The sequence below is a fragment of the Dermacentor albipictus genome, unplaced genomic scaffold, assembly GCF_038994185.2.
Source record: "Dermacentor albipictus isolate Rhodes 1998 colony unplaced genomic scaffold, USDA_Dalb.pri_finalv2 scaffold_13, whole genome shotgun sequence".
NCBI classification, from domain to species: domain Eukaryota; kingdom Metazoa; phylum Arthropoda; class Arachnida; order Ixodida; family Ixodidae; genus Dermacentor; species Dermacentor albipictus.
In genome coordinates, this window is record NW_027225567.1 from 2,664,864 (window position 1) to 2,681,120 (window position 16,257).

Below are 16,257 nucleotides of genomic sequence, written 5' to 3' on the forward strand. Positions count from 1 at the left end.
TGTTCTTTATCAACTGAAATGTAGAAATATTAACGAAAAGGGACGTGAAAGTGGATGAAAAGACAACATGCTGCAAGTAAAAACATCTTGCATACTATGTGTATGATGCTCTACCACTAACATACCAAACTTTGCTCCTACTATTGCACCATTTTAATCAAACTGCTCACGTGCAGTGGTTAGAACATATGGCCTGCAACCATAAGTCATCCATAGACAGATTTTCTTTCTCTTTTTTTTTTCCTGCCTAGTGGCATATTGTGAAAAAATACCAACTGACTGACTGACCGACCAAAAGAAGGCATTACACAAAGACCCATTTATGATCTGTGCAATGGCTACAGACATTAATACAGCTGAAGTTGCATGCATTCTGTATACTTCCTCTGAAGACATGTATCTGCCACCGGCTATGGACGAAAGTTGCCATTATATATAAGGCATCCAGAAAGTCATGTGCGTGAGTATTCATGAGTGTATCTATTGTTGCTGAAGTGGAACTTTGTGCACCAGAAAAAAATGCTCCACATCATAGTTCTATCCTGCGAGATCTTTCAACATTGAATTTCAGGAAACTAAATTCCTTATATGCAGAACACCTATGAAAAGAACAGTGACAAAAAGAGCCCCCCTCCCCCTCTCCTAAAAAAAACACTATTAAAGCTAACTTAAATCAGCAATGCTTATAATTTCTCTTTTACGATTTCTCAGAACTGATTGGCTGTTGCTGGCAATAGCAACAAGTTAATCACTTGAACTATCACTCACTTTGCAAAGTTGAGAAATGCAATGTGCCCATGGTAAATGGCAGGCTTCATGTACTGCCACAGGGAAATATTGTACACAAACCTAATCTGCAAAAGAACCAAGAAGCAAAGGTGTTAAAAAAGCAGATTACACAAAAAACAATTGTCATGAGAACAACAGAAGTAACTATGATGGTCTATATGCCCAAATTGGCACTTTCTTGGTTCTTCGAAGAACAACATGGATGCCCTCCACAACCCCACCCTGTGCAGGCGCGTATATGGTTTGAGACTCCTTATTGCCAAAACTGCATATCCAGAAATGCAGTTTATTCTCTTTATCTCTCCTAAAGTTGTACTGCAACTTGACCTAATCAGCATTTTATAGAACACCTAATTACAAAACAGGTCCCAAAAACCACTGACATTTACCAACATTACAATCATACAGACCACATGACAGCAAAGAAGACAAATGTCTCTGTTTGCAAGATTTTAACGTGGACAAGCCCAGCAGCGTGCATTATAATGACAACACTTGAGTTCATTCTATAAGAAAGTAGAGGGACTGGTAGTATCAGAAGCATCACTGAAAGACATGCCCACAGTCACGGTTTCTCCAGGCTATCTTGCCCGGGGCCTGGAGGTGATGAATATTCAGTAATATTCAATAGTGAACTGGATATTTTGCTGTTTGAGGAACTGAAACTGCCAGCTATTTCAATTCATTTTTCAAATCATTGACAAGTAATTTACACAAACATGTGGATGATTCAGATGAATTTTTAAAGTAGAAAGGCATCATTACTTTGCTGAATTGCAAATCACGGGACCAGAACTACGAAACCAGCCAGAATTGCAAAACTATCCAAAAGGTCTACGCTTCATTTTTTTTAAATTCAGCTATCTAAAAATTCTTTGTAAACTAGTTTATTCATGCTCAGTTCCGTGTCATCAATGTTCAATTCAGTGCCATCACAATTCTTTTATAGTCTATCTAATTTCGTAAATCCATATTCCCACATCCCTACTGAATCCAAATACAGCGTCAAGACTTCACAACTAAGTTGAGCTATCTTTTCCACCTTAATGTAGTCAAGTGCCATAAATGCCATAATGTCCTAAAGCTGGCGACAGATGTTTCGTTAGCAAAAAGCCTCTGCTAAGAAGACCATGCCAGTACCAAAGTACAACATGACATTCCTTTGGGAAACTTGGGCTGGCCAATTCAAAATGTTTTTTTAATGCGAAAGCATTATATGCCCCATGAAGCAGAAAATCCGGCGCCTGTCTGGCATTAACATCCGATGATACCAAAACCCATGTGACCAAGTGAGGAAGTCACATTCCTGGCACTGGACTCACAGCAGCTTGCACTGCGAAATCCCACAGTGAATGGATGTCGTGGCCCATACTAAAAAAAAACTGACTTTGCCAAATTCGAAAGTTGAGTTCACCCACATTCAAAACTGACTTGGCCCATTCTCAAAATTGACTTGGCACACACTCAAAAGTGGATTAAGGTGGATTAAAATGAATGTAAGTGGATTACAGTGGAATAAAGAGGATTAAGGTTGGTACAAATTAGAGAAAGGTGGATTAGGGCAATTTAAGGCAGAGTTTCAATCTAATGATAACTCAGAGAAATCACTACGCTTTCGCATTCAAGTCACGTAAGGTAACTTAAGTGACTGTCAACTTCTTTTGCCAGTATATTTGGCAGACCAGTTTCATAATGGGATCCTTTCACATCCTAGCACTACAATAGGTACAATGTAATTCTGGTGACATAAAAAAAGCAAAGCACTACTTGATTTCAACTGAGCTGTACAGACTAACCACAAGCAAATCAGTTATGTAGAAATCTGCAAGGTGAAGGAAGTTTCATGAAAAATCATTAACCTGTGAGTAGTGTGAAGCGACGAAAACAAAACCACATAAATTTTTCAGGAAGGAAACTTCGCAGTCGAAAAAAAAATGTCCAGGGGAGGTGGGGGGCAAGAGAGACCTGTATAGGTTTTCCTTTGTAGCATTGTGCTACTTTAAAGTGGATGGCCATTTCCCTTTTTGTGAAGTGCACAGATGTTGACAAGAATTAAATGTAAAAGGACTTCGATTAATCAAGGAAAACAAGGCAGCCATTTATCATACCTTTATTGTGCCCTTTTTTAGAATTCTGGTAGTAATGTTTCCTAAACAGGCTATTACAACTCCTAGTATTACATCCAAAATTTCTGACAGGGCCTGGTAAGGGGGCCCTTTATGCTGGTGCTACATGAGCACCTTCATACTCCCAGAACATTTAAAACAATATTGGTTCACAGATACCACACCCATGCTATAGTGTTCACTGCAAATGGTAAAACAAGCTTTTATTTAACTTCATACTGAACAAAAAATATCTTCTCAATGTCCTCTTGCAACAGGCGACTTTCTTGTTTAAGAAAAAAAAACTTCAGGTGAAGTTATCAGTAGAAAAAAAAAAAATCTGGCTGCAGTGAGCACATTCAAAGCTCGTAGCACATGCCCAGAGGGGGACCAAAGTGGACAGGCTACGCAATGTCGCAATACTAATGAGAACTTGCCAAGTACACAGACTTTCCACGGTGCTGGCCATGCTGTGATGCAGTACACAGGCTCGTCCACTCTTGCAATGAACATGCGAATCTATGGCCGCATTCTGCCGAGTGCAGCCAGTGTGGCCACACATTGAAGCAAACCTGCTTAGACATAGTGATATTTGGAGGTGTGGTTTCTTGCTGTCTGCCACATTTTAGGCGCATATCAAGGCTCCATTACTATGAATCAAACTTTGCTTGCAGAAGTGCTACAGGGGCAGGGTCGTTTCTGCAAAGTCAGCTTTGTGTTTTTGTGTTACACTTAAGTGGGCATTGTATTCCTCGCCCTGAACTAAATTAACTACATAGATTCCAGCAAAGTGTTCTCTCTTGAAAGAAAATTATTTGGTACCTTTTGTGAACTTCTAGGTATAACGAGAGAAGTGAAACTGTTTTTCTGTTACAGAAAATTTTGCTGGCATATATGCAGTTCACTGGGCTCAATGCAGTGAAACCGCTGGCCTTTTACGATGGTACACAAACGTTGGGCTGGCATCCCCACAACAGCGGCAGGCTACTGAAAGTGAAGTTCGCTTCGATGTAACATATCATTGGCATGCCCAAACACCAACAATGTAGCAGATGACATGAAGCCTTGCCTCCAGGAATCACTGCATCGGCCCTGGTTTGCTTCATTGTGCAGCTGCACTGGCTGTATTGATAGTTCGCAAAGCACAGTCACTTGTTAGAGTGTTCCCTCTAAGAGTGGACAAGTCTGTACATTACCTGAGTCTAGTTGTCAATCACCCTCTTAGCGCCTAAAAATTGCAAACTTCTCAAAGGATGCTTTTTATTAACGAAAAGATAGATTCATATAACTGAACACATGTCATGTTTCTGACTTTAGTGTTCTAGGAACCAAAGTCCCTCCCTTAAGGTATGATCTAGCTGTACCATGCACATTCCCAATTTTCTATGAGTTCATGTTAGCCGACATTTAAAACAACCCATTGCTTTTCTTGGGTGGCATAAACTCGGAGTTAAAGCATTTCCAACATGTCTTGTTCCCTGGATCCAAAATTTCCTGTTACAACATATACATGCCATTGAAGATTAATGCTGGCGAACACTACAGTTATTGCAATGGGACAGGACGCAAAATGAACTCAAAGAAAGCAGATATTGCAGCAATACTGCGTTATTAAGCACTGTTACGAATGGCCTGCGGGGGCTGGCGAACTAGAGGAGAAGCGACGAACCAAGCCTGCCTGGCCCGCTGCAATGACTCACTCTGTGAAAACAACAATACGCCGAGCCAACAGGCGAACGGCGCTGCCATGTCTATGGCAGCGATTCGTTTTGTAAGGACGACAATACAACAATCCCCAACCGAACAGCGCCGGGATGTATACACGCAGTCGGCGGACCAGGCATTGTTAGTGGATTCGCCGTCACCGTCATGGCTTGCTTGAAGTGGTGGAACTCCTGGAATAAGAAGTTTTGTGGCACCGTCTCACGTTTCTTAGAAGTCGTCAGTCAATGGACAGACGTGGCGGCCACTGTCTGCGGAGTCAACACTGGGATCAAGAGGCGCCTGCTCAGGGCAGGACCCTTGTCTGCGAGAACCCTCTCACCTCGGCGAGGTCAGTGAAACCTGTGTGGAAGTGAGTGTGTAAACCCTCCCCTGTCAAAGGCAGGTCGGCTACGATGACTATGGACGCTCTGAATTGGTCGACGGTGAACAGCCGTTTTCCCTCACCTAGGGATCTAGGGAGGACAGAGTGTTTATAAGCAGCTGTTGCACGGCTGCTGAGTGTGCATTCCTCTTTCAGTTGTGCTAGACTGATGAACCGTAACATTCTCATGTAGATACTGTAAATAAACCACATATTCCTCATTCTCGATGAGAACAAGTCCTTCCCTTCAACAAATTCCTCAGCGTGGATGAGTTGGACAACAGCATAGGCCAGCTACCATCTATTTCATGCCCGACCCCAACCAACACAGCACCTACAGTCATGATTACAGCATCTAAGCAATATTACACGACAGAATTAGCACTAGCGCATCTGCTCTGTAAAGCGCATTGTCACCAAGTCACATTTTATCTTCTTGTTTTTATCTTGTTGCCTGCTACATGAACTGACCCCTTCCTGTAGCAGCCAGTTTCTACAATAGCTACTCTGCAAAGAACAATAAATAAACCGAGGACACCTAAGCACTTCTTATGAGTTGTGACTGCAAAAGCATTAATTAAGCACGACCAGCTTTCCAAACCCTATGTATATATTTCTTGCACTTGAGGAAACTTCGTGTGACCTCGAAGAATTGTTTTGCTGAAGTGACGGCCGTATATAAAGGTTTACAAGACCTTTATATAAGGCTTTTACAAGACAGCCCGAGACCTCTTCTACCACCAAGAATCTGGCATCCCCTCTCGGTAGTGTGATCTACATTTGCGTAACTGTTGCATACTTCGTTATCACTCGTACTGCTTCGCTCCTCCGGAGAAACTACACCATGTAACTGTCGTATACTTCGTTATCACTCATACTGCTTCGCTCCTCCGGAGAAACTACAGTCTCTCTCTCTGTCTCTCTTTTCTTTTTCAGTGAGTCCGAGTATAAGCACTCCTGCGCATGACTGCTGTTGATTCTGATTTCGAGTGAATCTGGCTTGGCTTCATTTCGGTTACTGAGTGAATTATACAGGGTGCCCCAACTATCAAGCACCAAGACTTAAAAAAAGAGCAGTTGCATTACTCAAAGAAAATCTAGTGCATACTGTTTCCAGTACAGTGGAGTAGCCGCCAGTAATTCTTTCGTTCCTGAAATTTAATTCGGCAATTGCAATTAATTGTGTAATTCAAGAAGTACTGTCCTAATTATCAAAGTGTCAATGAGGCACTTGTAGGCACCCCCAGATGGCATATAACTGCTGTTTTCAGCGACATACTAATTGTGTGCAATTTTTTCCGGCTGGCAAACCTCATGAAATATGAAAAATATCACGTGACTACACTCCCACCCGCATCATAAAGCAGTGCCCTCAAATAAGCTACATGACTGAAAGCAAGTGCATTGCCTGTCGCAAACCCAAAGAGACAGCGTATCACCTTGATAATGGTACGGAAGGAGCTCCAACAGTAGGTTTCGCACCTTTGCAGCTAGCTATTCCTGCCTCTCTACGACATTCTTATTATCCGTCTCTCAAGGCCAACTGATCACACTGATAACAAAAGCCTTTTGATAATGCAGCCGAAGCGCCGCTCTGACCATGCACAAAATGGGAAAAGCAATGTAACAGGCATAGCATGTTTAAAAATCCAGGCTTTGCTCGCACTGCATCGTCAGAGTGCGCACGCAGTTATATTTCCCGCCAGAAACTTGCTTCGGACCAAAGCCAAATTAAGGCGACGGTTTTAGTTGTTGTGAGTGTGTATACGTGCTGGGAAAACAGGTTCGTGGCATAAAATAAAATCGAAATAAACATACCAGGAAGCGACCCATGTGTTGAGAAAAGGCAAAACCGATGCATTCAAGAACGTAAATAACTACTTCTAAATGAGGCAAACTGGCAATCGGGATGCCTGCACGAAAGACAAACAAAAATAATACACCAGATTTCAGAGTGGCCTAATTACCTATGAATTCGTAAGCATCGTTGAACACCAGCTGCTGCCTAGAGGATGTGTTCGAATGGGTCTCCCTCTGAAGCTACGCAGTACCGAATCTGCTTTTTTACATTTTCAGTGGCTTTCTTGATGACCGACGCTCGAATTCTACGGTAGACATCCGTTATCCTTCTCTTGAGCTAATCTCACATACGTCTCAATCATGTAAGCACGATCTTTCACCCCAAAGAAAGAAATCGAGTGGAGAGAGGTCAGGTGACCTAGCCGGCTAATTTACAGGCCCGTGCCTTCCAATCTACTGCGCATGAAAAGTCGCATACAGCCAGTTTCATGCTCGGCTGCTGCTGTGTGCGGGTGCCCCACCTTGCTGATACAACAGAAGCGGAAGACGTGAGAGCGGGACTTTGCTGAGAAAATCATCCACCACTCCTTCAAGGATTTCGTCCACGTAACGCTGTCCGGTCAGTGTGTGATCGAAGAAGATGTGAGCGATTACAGCATCGGCGTAAATTCCACACCCCATGTTGGATGACTACTCGTACTGGAGCCGATTGCGCTTTACCCAGTATGCATTGTAATCACTCCAATAGTATGCATTATGCAAATTTATCTCGGCATTTCTCTGAAAATCGGCTTCATCTGTGCACATGATGTTGCTCAAAGAGTCTGGTGACTCATCGGCTTTTGTGAGGACCCAATTTGAAAAAGCTACACGATTCTACAGATCCTTATCTTCCAAGCATTGGTGCTGGTTAAGGTGGTACGGGTGAAAGGCCATCGTTTAGAATCCTCCAAACTGATGACTTGGAAATTGATACCTGGGCGGCCACGTCTCGCACACAGCATGAGGGTTTGAGGTTATGAATGCCAGAGCATCCGTGCATAGGCTAGGACTCAAAGATGGAGTCCTATGCCGTTGTTTTTTGAAGCTGCCGGTTTGTATAAGGTTTTCATCATTTCTGATGATAGTCGTTGCGTTTAGTTTACCGCCACATTTCCATAAGTGATATATAGCTGCAGCCTTCCTCTTGTTGTAATGTGCAGCTCTAAGGCAAGGATCATTTTTACCTTCTACTCATTAGAGAAAGACATGGCAACTGGGAAGAAACAAAACACACCTTTGAACATTTGCAGTGAAGTTGTGAATTCACTTTTGTGGCGATAGGTTTTGTGGCAAAAAAAAAAATAATAAACATTCGTCCACTATATCTATGCTTAGACAACAGCTATCACAGCTTGTTTTTAACTAACGCCAAACGCGCCGTGTTACTTAGGCCTGGGTGCGGCAGATAAGGCAGTAGCTCGATCACAATGTTTTTCTTTATTTCCTTTATTAAACTGGCTAACTCAGAGGGAGCATGTTCGAGGGCAATGCTTTATAATGCGGGTGGAAGCACAGTCACATGGTATTTTTCATATTTCGCAGGGTTTAGTTATGGTTGGAAAAAATTAGTACCTAATAAGTATGTCGCTGAAAATACCACAATTAGATGTCCCTTGGCTGTGCCTACAAATGTCTCACTAACACTTTGATAATTAGGATATTACGTTTCGAGTTAGAAAGTTATTTACAATTGCCTGATTAAATCTCAGTAATGAAAAATTACTGCCAGGTACTCAACTGTACCAGATACAAAATGCACTAGGCTTTCTTCAGGTAATGCAATTGCTCTTTTTTCTTTAATTAAGTGCATGATAGTTCACTGGGACATCATGCATATATTTATGACCTCTGTGTGCAAGTGGTGATGTTTTAATTCCTAATAAATGTTGCAAATTCTGAGAAGCTTTTTTTTTTCCATCAGTCATTAGCATTGCTTAATGGAAAGAGAAGCAATACTGAGACACATATCATTCACGTGCATTTCACACACCGTTGATAAAAGACTCTGCTGACGGGGTCACTGAAGTCCGCAGGTTTTTTTCAGGGTCAAAAAAGTGTGCAAAGCAATTTGAAACGAGGTGAACATACAACAACATATTCGTTTTCTAGGCATAGGCTATCCATACCATTAGGAATAACTTAATTGGCTACCTCCTTTTATTCAAAAAGTATAATAAGATTTGTCCTAAGTGTATGTTTAAATATACTGTGTATGTTCGTGGTGTTTACAGTGTAAATTTCAAACAATGCATGTTGAAGTGAAAAAATACGGATGAGGCAGCCGCTGCTAGTGCTTCTAGTGCGCTTGTCCTCTTATTGTCAGGATTAGCAGAAATAAAGTGAAAGTAAGAATTAAAAGCCGTGCACATCCGCGCCAACAATGATGCAGTAAGCTATTATCCGCAATAAAATTTTAAGTGAAAAGGTTGAGTTAAGTCAAAATAAGCCTCAAATGATGTGGCTGACAAAACTATAGCAATGACATAGTGAGGTGGGGGAGGGGGGAGTAGGCTTTGGCATCGCTGAGGCGAACCCAGCACCTCCCCCCCCCGAAAAACTCCGACGGGGGCTCGGGCCCCGGAGCTCCCTTGTAGTCTGCGCCTATGCCAGCAGGTGTTCCCTTTTGCCCGCTCTGCTCTGTTGAGGTGCACACGTGGCATGGTGTTGCAGCCAATAAGAATTTAGGTGCTGTTTTGGTGTTACGGATGCCAGATTTTTCGCTGAATTGGACACCACGGCTTACTCGAGAGCCTCCCCATTAGATTACATGGCAGTCAGGCAAGGTAGCATGATGTCAGGGATCGAAATGCACCAGCCTTGTGCTATCTAGGAGGCGTTGGCCAAGCATCTCAACGTGCTTGTTTGCCCGCGAGGAGTTCATAACTTGAAGGACCACTCAGCGGCATTCAGTTGGACATTAATGCTTTCGCATCAATAGAAGTGTTTCGCACTGCTGCACTGAAGAAATCGCAGCTAAAATTTAGTGCAAAAATGGCTGCTTCTAACATGTGGCAGATGCACAGAGTAGCTTGCATACCACAACTGCACTTAATCTCTCTTTCTGTATGAAGTGTGCTGGCAGTGATGCACACTCCCTTTGGATAGGCACGCATATCTGCGACGAGGAACTACTAGGTACAGTGCTCACGGAATGAAACGCATCAATTTAGGGCTAACTAATGCCCATACTTTCGTTTCCACCGGCTGCAGTTCGTGTCACATCGACGTAACTTTGGTGTGTACACTTAGAGCGGAGTCAGAGTCACCTTTAGTGACCAGATTCATAGCGACATGACATGGTACTCTCGAGTTCTCTGCACATATGCTGGGTTCTACCAAACACTCGCTGTCGCATTTCATTCCGTGAGCACTGTACATGACACCATGCTGTAAAATAAGGGGTATGAGGGGGCTCGATTTTCTTTTTAATACTCACAACTATATGAAGAAACATCCAATGAAGCCTGAGGAAGCCCAGGTTAAATTGATTGAGATGCTTAATTGCATATCTGCGACGAGGAACTACTAGGTACATGACACCATGCTGTAAAATAAGGGGTATGAGGGGGGCTCGATTTTTTTTTTAATAGTCACAACTATATGAAGAAACGTCCAATGAAGCTTGAGGAATCCCAGGTTAAATTGATTGAGATGCTTAATTGAAATGTAGAAATAGCAACGTAAAGGGAAATGAAAGTGAAAGAAAAGATTACTTGCTGCAGACGGGGAGAGAACCGACATCCTCCGCATTATACGAGCAGCACTTCTACGAATCAAGCTACTGTTGCGGCCATCCTGCCATCCATTTTCTTGGGTATTTGTGTATGCACACAAGATTAGCCCTGGGAGTATCAGTCAGTGCTACTAATGGATAAGATGGTGGATGTGGAACATCCCTTTAACCACAGGTGTCACACAGTACGTAAGCTTAGGAGCAGGCAAGGGCAGCTCTTGAGGATAGCCCGCATTACCATGGGGAACACAGCACTGTTCATTTATTTAATGTCTACACTGTACTTGGAGGATTCGAATGTCACAAATATGCAGCTTACACCCCCTTAGGTATAGTCAAAGAGACTAGGGCCAACGTTAGAGGGAGCCTAAATTATTTTTGTAGGTTCCCTGTAACATACAACGCTACCATGTTTGGCAGGCACTATGTAGCTATTTGCTCTACATGCTGCAGTTATCCATTCGGAGTTGTCAAGCCTGTTAAACACCCCCCTTAAAATAGGCGCATGAGTTCTGCCCAATGCTCACACATCATATACCACAATGAAACTGCTCAGCACACTGCATTCTTACCTGATCTGGGAGTGACATGACATGCATGTTCTTGGATGTGTTCAAGTGGAGCACATGAAACTTGTTGGTAGTACACAAATCATATGCAACACCCATAAAGCTGGTGCTGCCAGTCTTGGGAACCCGGTTGTACAAAATGACAAGATTGTCCATTGTTTTCTCAGGTAGCCCAAAGTCATCCAAGGGTGCATCAGTGCGGCTCTCTTGCACAGGTGGGAAGTCATGCAGCCGCTCATTGAGGTAAAACAGCTGTAGCCTACCAACCGTGTCCGCTGTACAGAGTAAAAATGTAAATACATATGAGACCGGTAACAGTTAAGCAATCTTTTGCATAACGACCCAAAAGACAACCGTAAAACATGATTTCCTGTTAATCTTATCATTTCCATCAGTATGTGCTCCATTCAAAAATCACACACTAGATATACACAATACTAACTCGAGAAAAAATGTAACCAGAACACTACATGCACTGCAGGAGCAGGTGCCTGACTTGTGTTAGTCACAGGCAAGGTGGCTAGTTACTTTAAGGGGCAATGCAGGACCGAAAATTAGCTTTTGAGCTATTGCTTACAGATAGTTATGAAAATTCATAACTTTATGCATCTTCTTTTGAGCATATCCTCTAAATTTCATTAATATGCAACAAATAGAAAACTTGTGGCTGTCATGCAGACCAATTAGGCTTGTCACCTTAGGAAAGCTATCTCTTTAGAAATAATGAAAACACACCAATCATTTTTGTTAAGATACCTTCTAGGGGATCAGAGTGCAGGATAAGGCCAGTTGCATGTTTTTTATTGTTTCTGTGACGTCATCACTTTGAGGCTCAAATCAATTTTTTTCATTATCATTACATTTCAGACATGTAAAAACTGTTTGTGCTAATAAAAATTTATAAATATAAAAAGCACCTCATCTTGCTCTTGACAAAATTTAAGTTTAGAAGCTACTTCAAAAGCAGATTTTTACAAAGCAGTCTGGGAGTTAGATTTCCTAAAGGTGCTGTTAGCCAAAACAGGCAAACTAGGAAAAATTAGCTCAAAGATTTCAGAACCCGCTATTTTATTTTAAGATCGAAAATAATTAATCAAAGGGCCCTGCACTTCAATTCCCTCCTCTTCAATTTGAACCTGCTCTGTGGCAATTGCTTTTGTCTTGCTTTTTTCTAAATTGTCTTTGCTTTTTTCAGCTTTAAAGTAGTCCAGCGCCCTTGTCTGTGCTCGCAGACAAGGGCGCCGCAGCCAGAATTGTGTCTTAATACTTTGCGATCTGCCACAGTCTCTATGAAAGGTTTCCCATGATTATAATTGACGAAAAACAAACTTTCTAATGTGGGCACCCACTCTGCATTCGGTTCGTTACATGGCCGTGTCTTGAATACAACTTTCATGGGCGCGCTCCCAACAGCAATCGCGCGGCACCATCATGAGAAAGCGAATTCATTTTCTTTTTTTCTACGGTGCAGAATGCAACCAAACTTGGTGAGTTTTTTACACGTCTTACATCCCAAAATAGACAAAAATAGAAAATGGTTTCTTTCTTGGCAAAAATTTATATTTTAGCCCCGCATCCCCCCTTAATGTATCGGAGCATCTGATGAGGAAAAAATGAAATATCTTGCACTACTTTGATTATAGGAATAAAACTGCACTCTGTCAATGTCAATTGCATTCAGAAGTGTCGGAAGCTGGGCGGGTTGATATGCATTGATATTTAATAATGTTCCAAGTAGTTTTGCCCATAGAGCGAAGCAATAATAGGATAGCTGGTGCAACATCATGGGCAGTTAGTTTTGCACCGTTTTGGGCAGTATCAGCGCAAGCGATCTCCTTTCAAGAACAGGAAGTCTGAGTCCTCTTTCTTTGTCGAAGTGGTGCTTCCTGGTGGTAGAGAAGTGGAGAGACATGGCTTTTTCTTTTTCTTCCTCCTGTTACTTATTCTGCCTTTCGTCTTTTACCACTGGTTCATTAAAATTCACCTTGGTCCTGGTTTACGAAAACAAGTGGACATAACATCACAAGGAAGTTTTCAATTTCCAGGTACTTTGAATACTCAACGAAAGAAGATTTTAAAGCTCTTGTCATAACATGGTGCCAGATTCGTGCCCACAATTTTGGCACCACGGTGCTGGCAGTACGGTATACAGCGACAATGGATGCTGGGACACTAAAGGCGGCTCTAATGACCACTATCATCCTGCCACTCAAGGTCCTCAGCAGTCAACATGCCTGGACAGTCGAGGCCATGCTCATGTCCATGGCCTGCTGAAGCGCTCCAGCCATTAACGTTCCAAGGCTATGTTCATGACCATGACCAGGGCTATGTTCCAGAGCAAGTGTTCGTGGCCTGCTACTGATGTAGTCACTGGAGCCCTGGGCAGCGCTGGTGTCCATGGAGAGTTATTAGGCTTCCCAAAACAGTTTAGTTGGTGAAAAACCTGTGCGCCAGCAATGCAGAGGCTGCATTGCTGAAAGTGCAAAGGAAAGGTGACTGTCCATTCACCGACACCTGAAGACTTCCCAGGGAAATTTATGGACGATAGCTTAGAAGCCTCACTGCCATCATCCCTTGCCTGGAGCAAGGTTTGTCAATTGGTAAGGCGTGCATTACATGCACTGGGTTAGTATTGTGTATATATGCTACAGAACAATTAATAATAGAATGCCATACATACAGGCAACTAAATTGTTTAAATGTACCGTGTTCTTATGATGTTCTCTCATCTCTCAGTTCCCATCTAAGTTATGAGGTGATAAAGTTTTTTTCCTATGTCTCCTCTCTGTGTTCAAGTCTTGCACGTGGTGTTAGCCAATCATAGTACCTGACGGTGCGACCGCACTCTCCAGCTGTAGTATTCTTCTCGTGTGGCAGAGAGTTAAAGCATTCGACTGGCAATCTGTGGGCTGGAGTAGCTTGTTACTGCTGTTTGGCGACATCTTTACCAGTGGCGTAGCTAGGTCGTCTGGCAACCCGGGCCTGTAGGTCTTCTGTCACCCCCCTCCCCGGGTGTAGCCGGCGGAAAGAGGGGTGTCTTCAGACGTATATGACAACCCCCCCCCCCCCTCACTGGCCCCTTGCACCCGGGCCCACCCCCCCCCCCCCCTGTTGCTACGCCACTGATCTTTACTATTATTTTTTTTATCTTCTGGCAAAACACTTACGCATTCGTGAGACGGCCGCTGGCAACATGGGCTCCCTCCCATAAAAAAAAAAAGAAATGAAATTGTGGGGTTTTGCGTACTAAAACGAAGATCTGAGTATGGGGCACGCAGTAGTAGCGGACTCCGCAATAATTTGGACCACCCGGGGTTCTTTAATTTCGTCAGGTCAAGTCAAGTCTTATTTAAGCACACACCCCGTTTTCGCATTTCGCCAACATCCAAAGGAGGAAGCCCATGATAGCTATCACTGAGAAATAAAGCTGACAGAAAGCATCCAGCATGAGTGAGCTCTTCGTGTGGCTGCTATTCTATGCTTCGCTTTAACAAAGGTGTGGAAATCAGACAGGTGAAATGGTCAGTTCTCCAACTCACGCACTGATTTCAATTGTACAAAACGGCCGAGACCGACTTGGTTCGACTTTCACGGGCGCTACCCAAATTTAAGTCGGGCCGGCTGCAAGGATGTAGTACACAAAAGGGAGCACGACTAGCTCGATTTTTCCTCAACACATTAGGAGCAGTACACAAACGCACTTGCATGTTCCGCGAAATTTTCCCGAACCTGGAAAAGCTAAAGTAGTTCTTGAAAGCGTAATTTGCACAGAAGCCGCGGAAACGTCGCCGGTCCCCGTGGTCAGATCAACAGCAACCGATTGCGGTGGTGCTCGCACGGTTACTTCCGGGCAGTTGTGACGAAATATACTTCAGTGAGACATTGCCACAACATTTAAAGCACATTATCATACTAATGTTTCAGAAATTTGATTTGATACAAAGCAACTCACTCAGTTTTAGGCGGGACGACTCGAGCAGTGCCAACTTGTTTTCAAACCTGAGGAAAACTGATGCAAAGCAGACGATGATGCAAAAACAAAGTATGACTTTCCATTGAAAAATGCGGCCTATCATAGCTAGTTGTGTGTGCCGCATGAGCACGCGTTATTAAAACAGTTTTGGTTTCCCTGGCAAGCTACCGTTAAACGCATCGCCATAGAGAAAGAAATGCCAAATGTATCGCGTCAAAAACCGTGTTGGCCGTCTTGACGCAGCCGCTTCCGCCATTTCCAAAGGAGAACCGCATCAGTAATCTACGATCTTTGCACCAAACGAGTGATAATTTACTTAGGAAAAAACATGTTTTATGGAAAGTAATAACACAGGTGTGCTAATTCAGTTGTATGTGGGCGATATATGAACAAATGGTGATGAACGGCGGTTTGTAAACAGGACACCAGGTGTGCTGCGTCTGCCCAGTGGTCTAGGTAGGGATCCCGTCTAGGTATGGGGCTCTTACATTGCCCAGGGAGCGCTGCGAAAAAGGTGCTAAAAAGCGCCCTCTGTGCTAAAACGGGTCGTACCAAGCTCGGTCGTCTGCTTCGGAAAGCACGTTTACAATATGGACCCGCCACTTTCGGTTGTGTTGTATCACGGCCTGCAGCGAATATCGGGCGCCGAAGATTTTTTTCAGGGGTGGCACGCTGCGTAAAGGCAAGAAATTATGCAGTGCCGAATGCGCGTACGCCGTTCAAGAATTAGGCGGCGAAGTTTTAGCACGGTGTCAATCGCAAGTGAAGCGAGTCGCGTACGAAGTGGAACTTCAGGTAAGGTTTGCACGCTAGCTGAAAGATTCAGACGCACAAACGCGAGGAAATGCTTGCCATAAATGAATACACAGCAGCGATAAGCAGACATCATGTGTACGGAACTGCTCGAGCACACGACGGTACGCGCTGCGACTGCTCGAGCGCACGATCGTACGCGCCGCGACGGCAGCGGTCTTTCGACATGCCGCGAAACGGCGGGCCGCCTGCAATCTTTGTTGACTGCATGCCGCTGAACAAGTAGTCATGCCTGCGTTGTAGTAGCGGCCATCTGTACCTTTTAGTAAGTGGTAATAACTGATGCAATGCATATGAGCTCGCACGTACGTGCGAATCGCGCCGCAGCGCGAGCTCGTACGCTGCTC

At 43.6% G+C, this 16,257-nt stretch overlaps 1 protein-coding gene across 2 annotated transcripts in view; it reads right to left on the reverse strand.

Annotated features, from left to right (window-relative positions):
* The window catches only part of Hs2st (Heparan sulfate 2-O-sulfotransferase), a 77,494-nt gene extending 62,025 nt beyond the window's left edge, over nucleotides 1-15,469 (reverse strand). The window contains exons 1-3 of one of the 2 annotated variants that reach the window (XM_065451399.2): nucleotides 15,077-15,454; nucleotides 11,128-11,399; nucleotides 769-854 (exon numbers count right to left, since the gene is read on the reverse strand). In XM_065451399.2, the coding sequence (XP_065307471.1) occupies nucleotides 769-854; nucleotides 11,128-11,399; nucleotides 15,077-15,221 (503 nt within the window). In that variant the 5' untranslated portion in view covers nucleotides 15,222-15,454. Of the gene's footprint in view, nucleotides 1-768; nucleotides 855-11,127; nucleotides 11,400-15,076 lie in introns of both variants that reach the window. The other variant, XM_065451400.2, reaches the window with a different exon arrangement.
* Nucleotides 15,470-16,257: the final 788 nt, after the last annotated feature.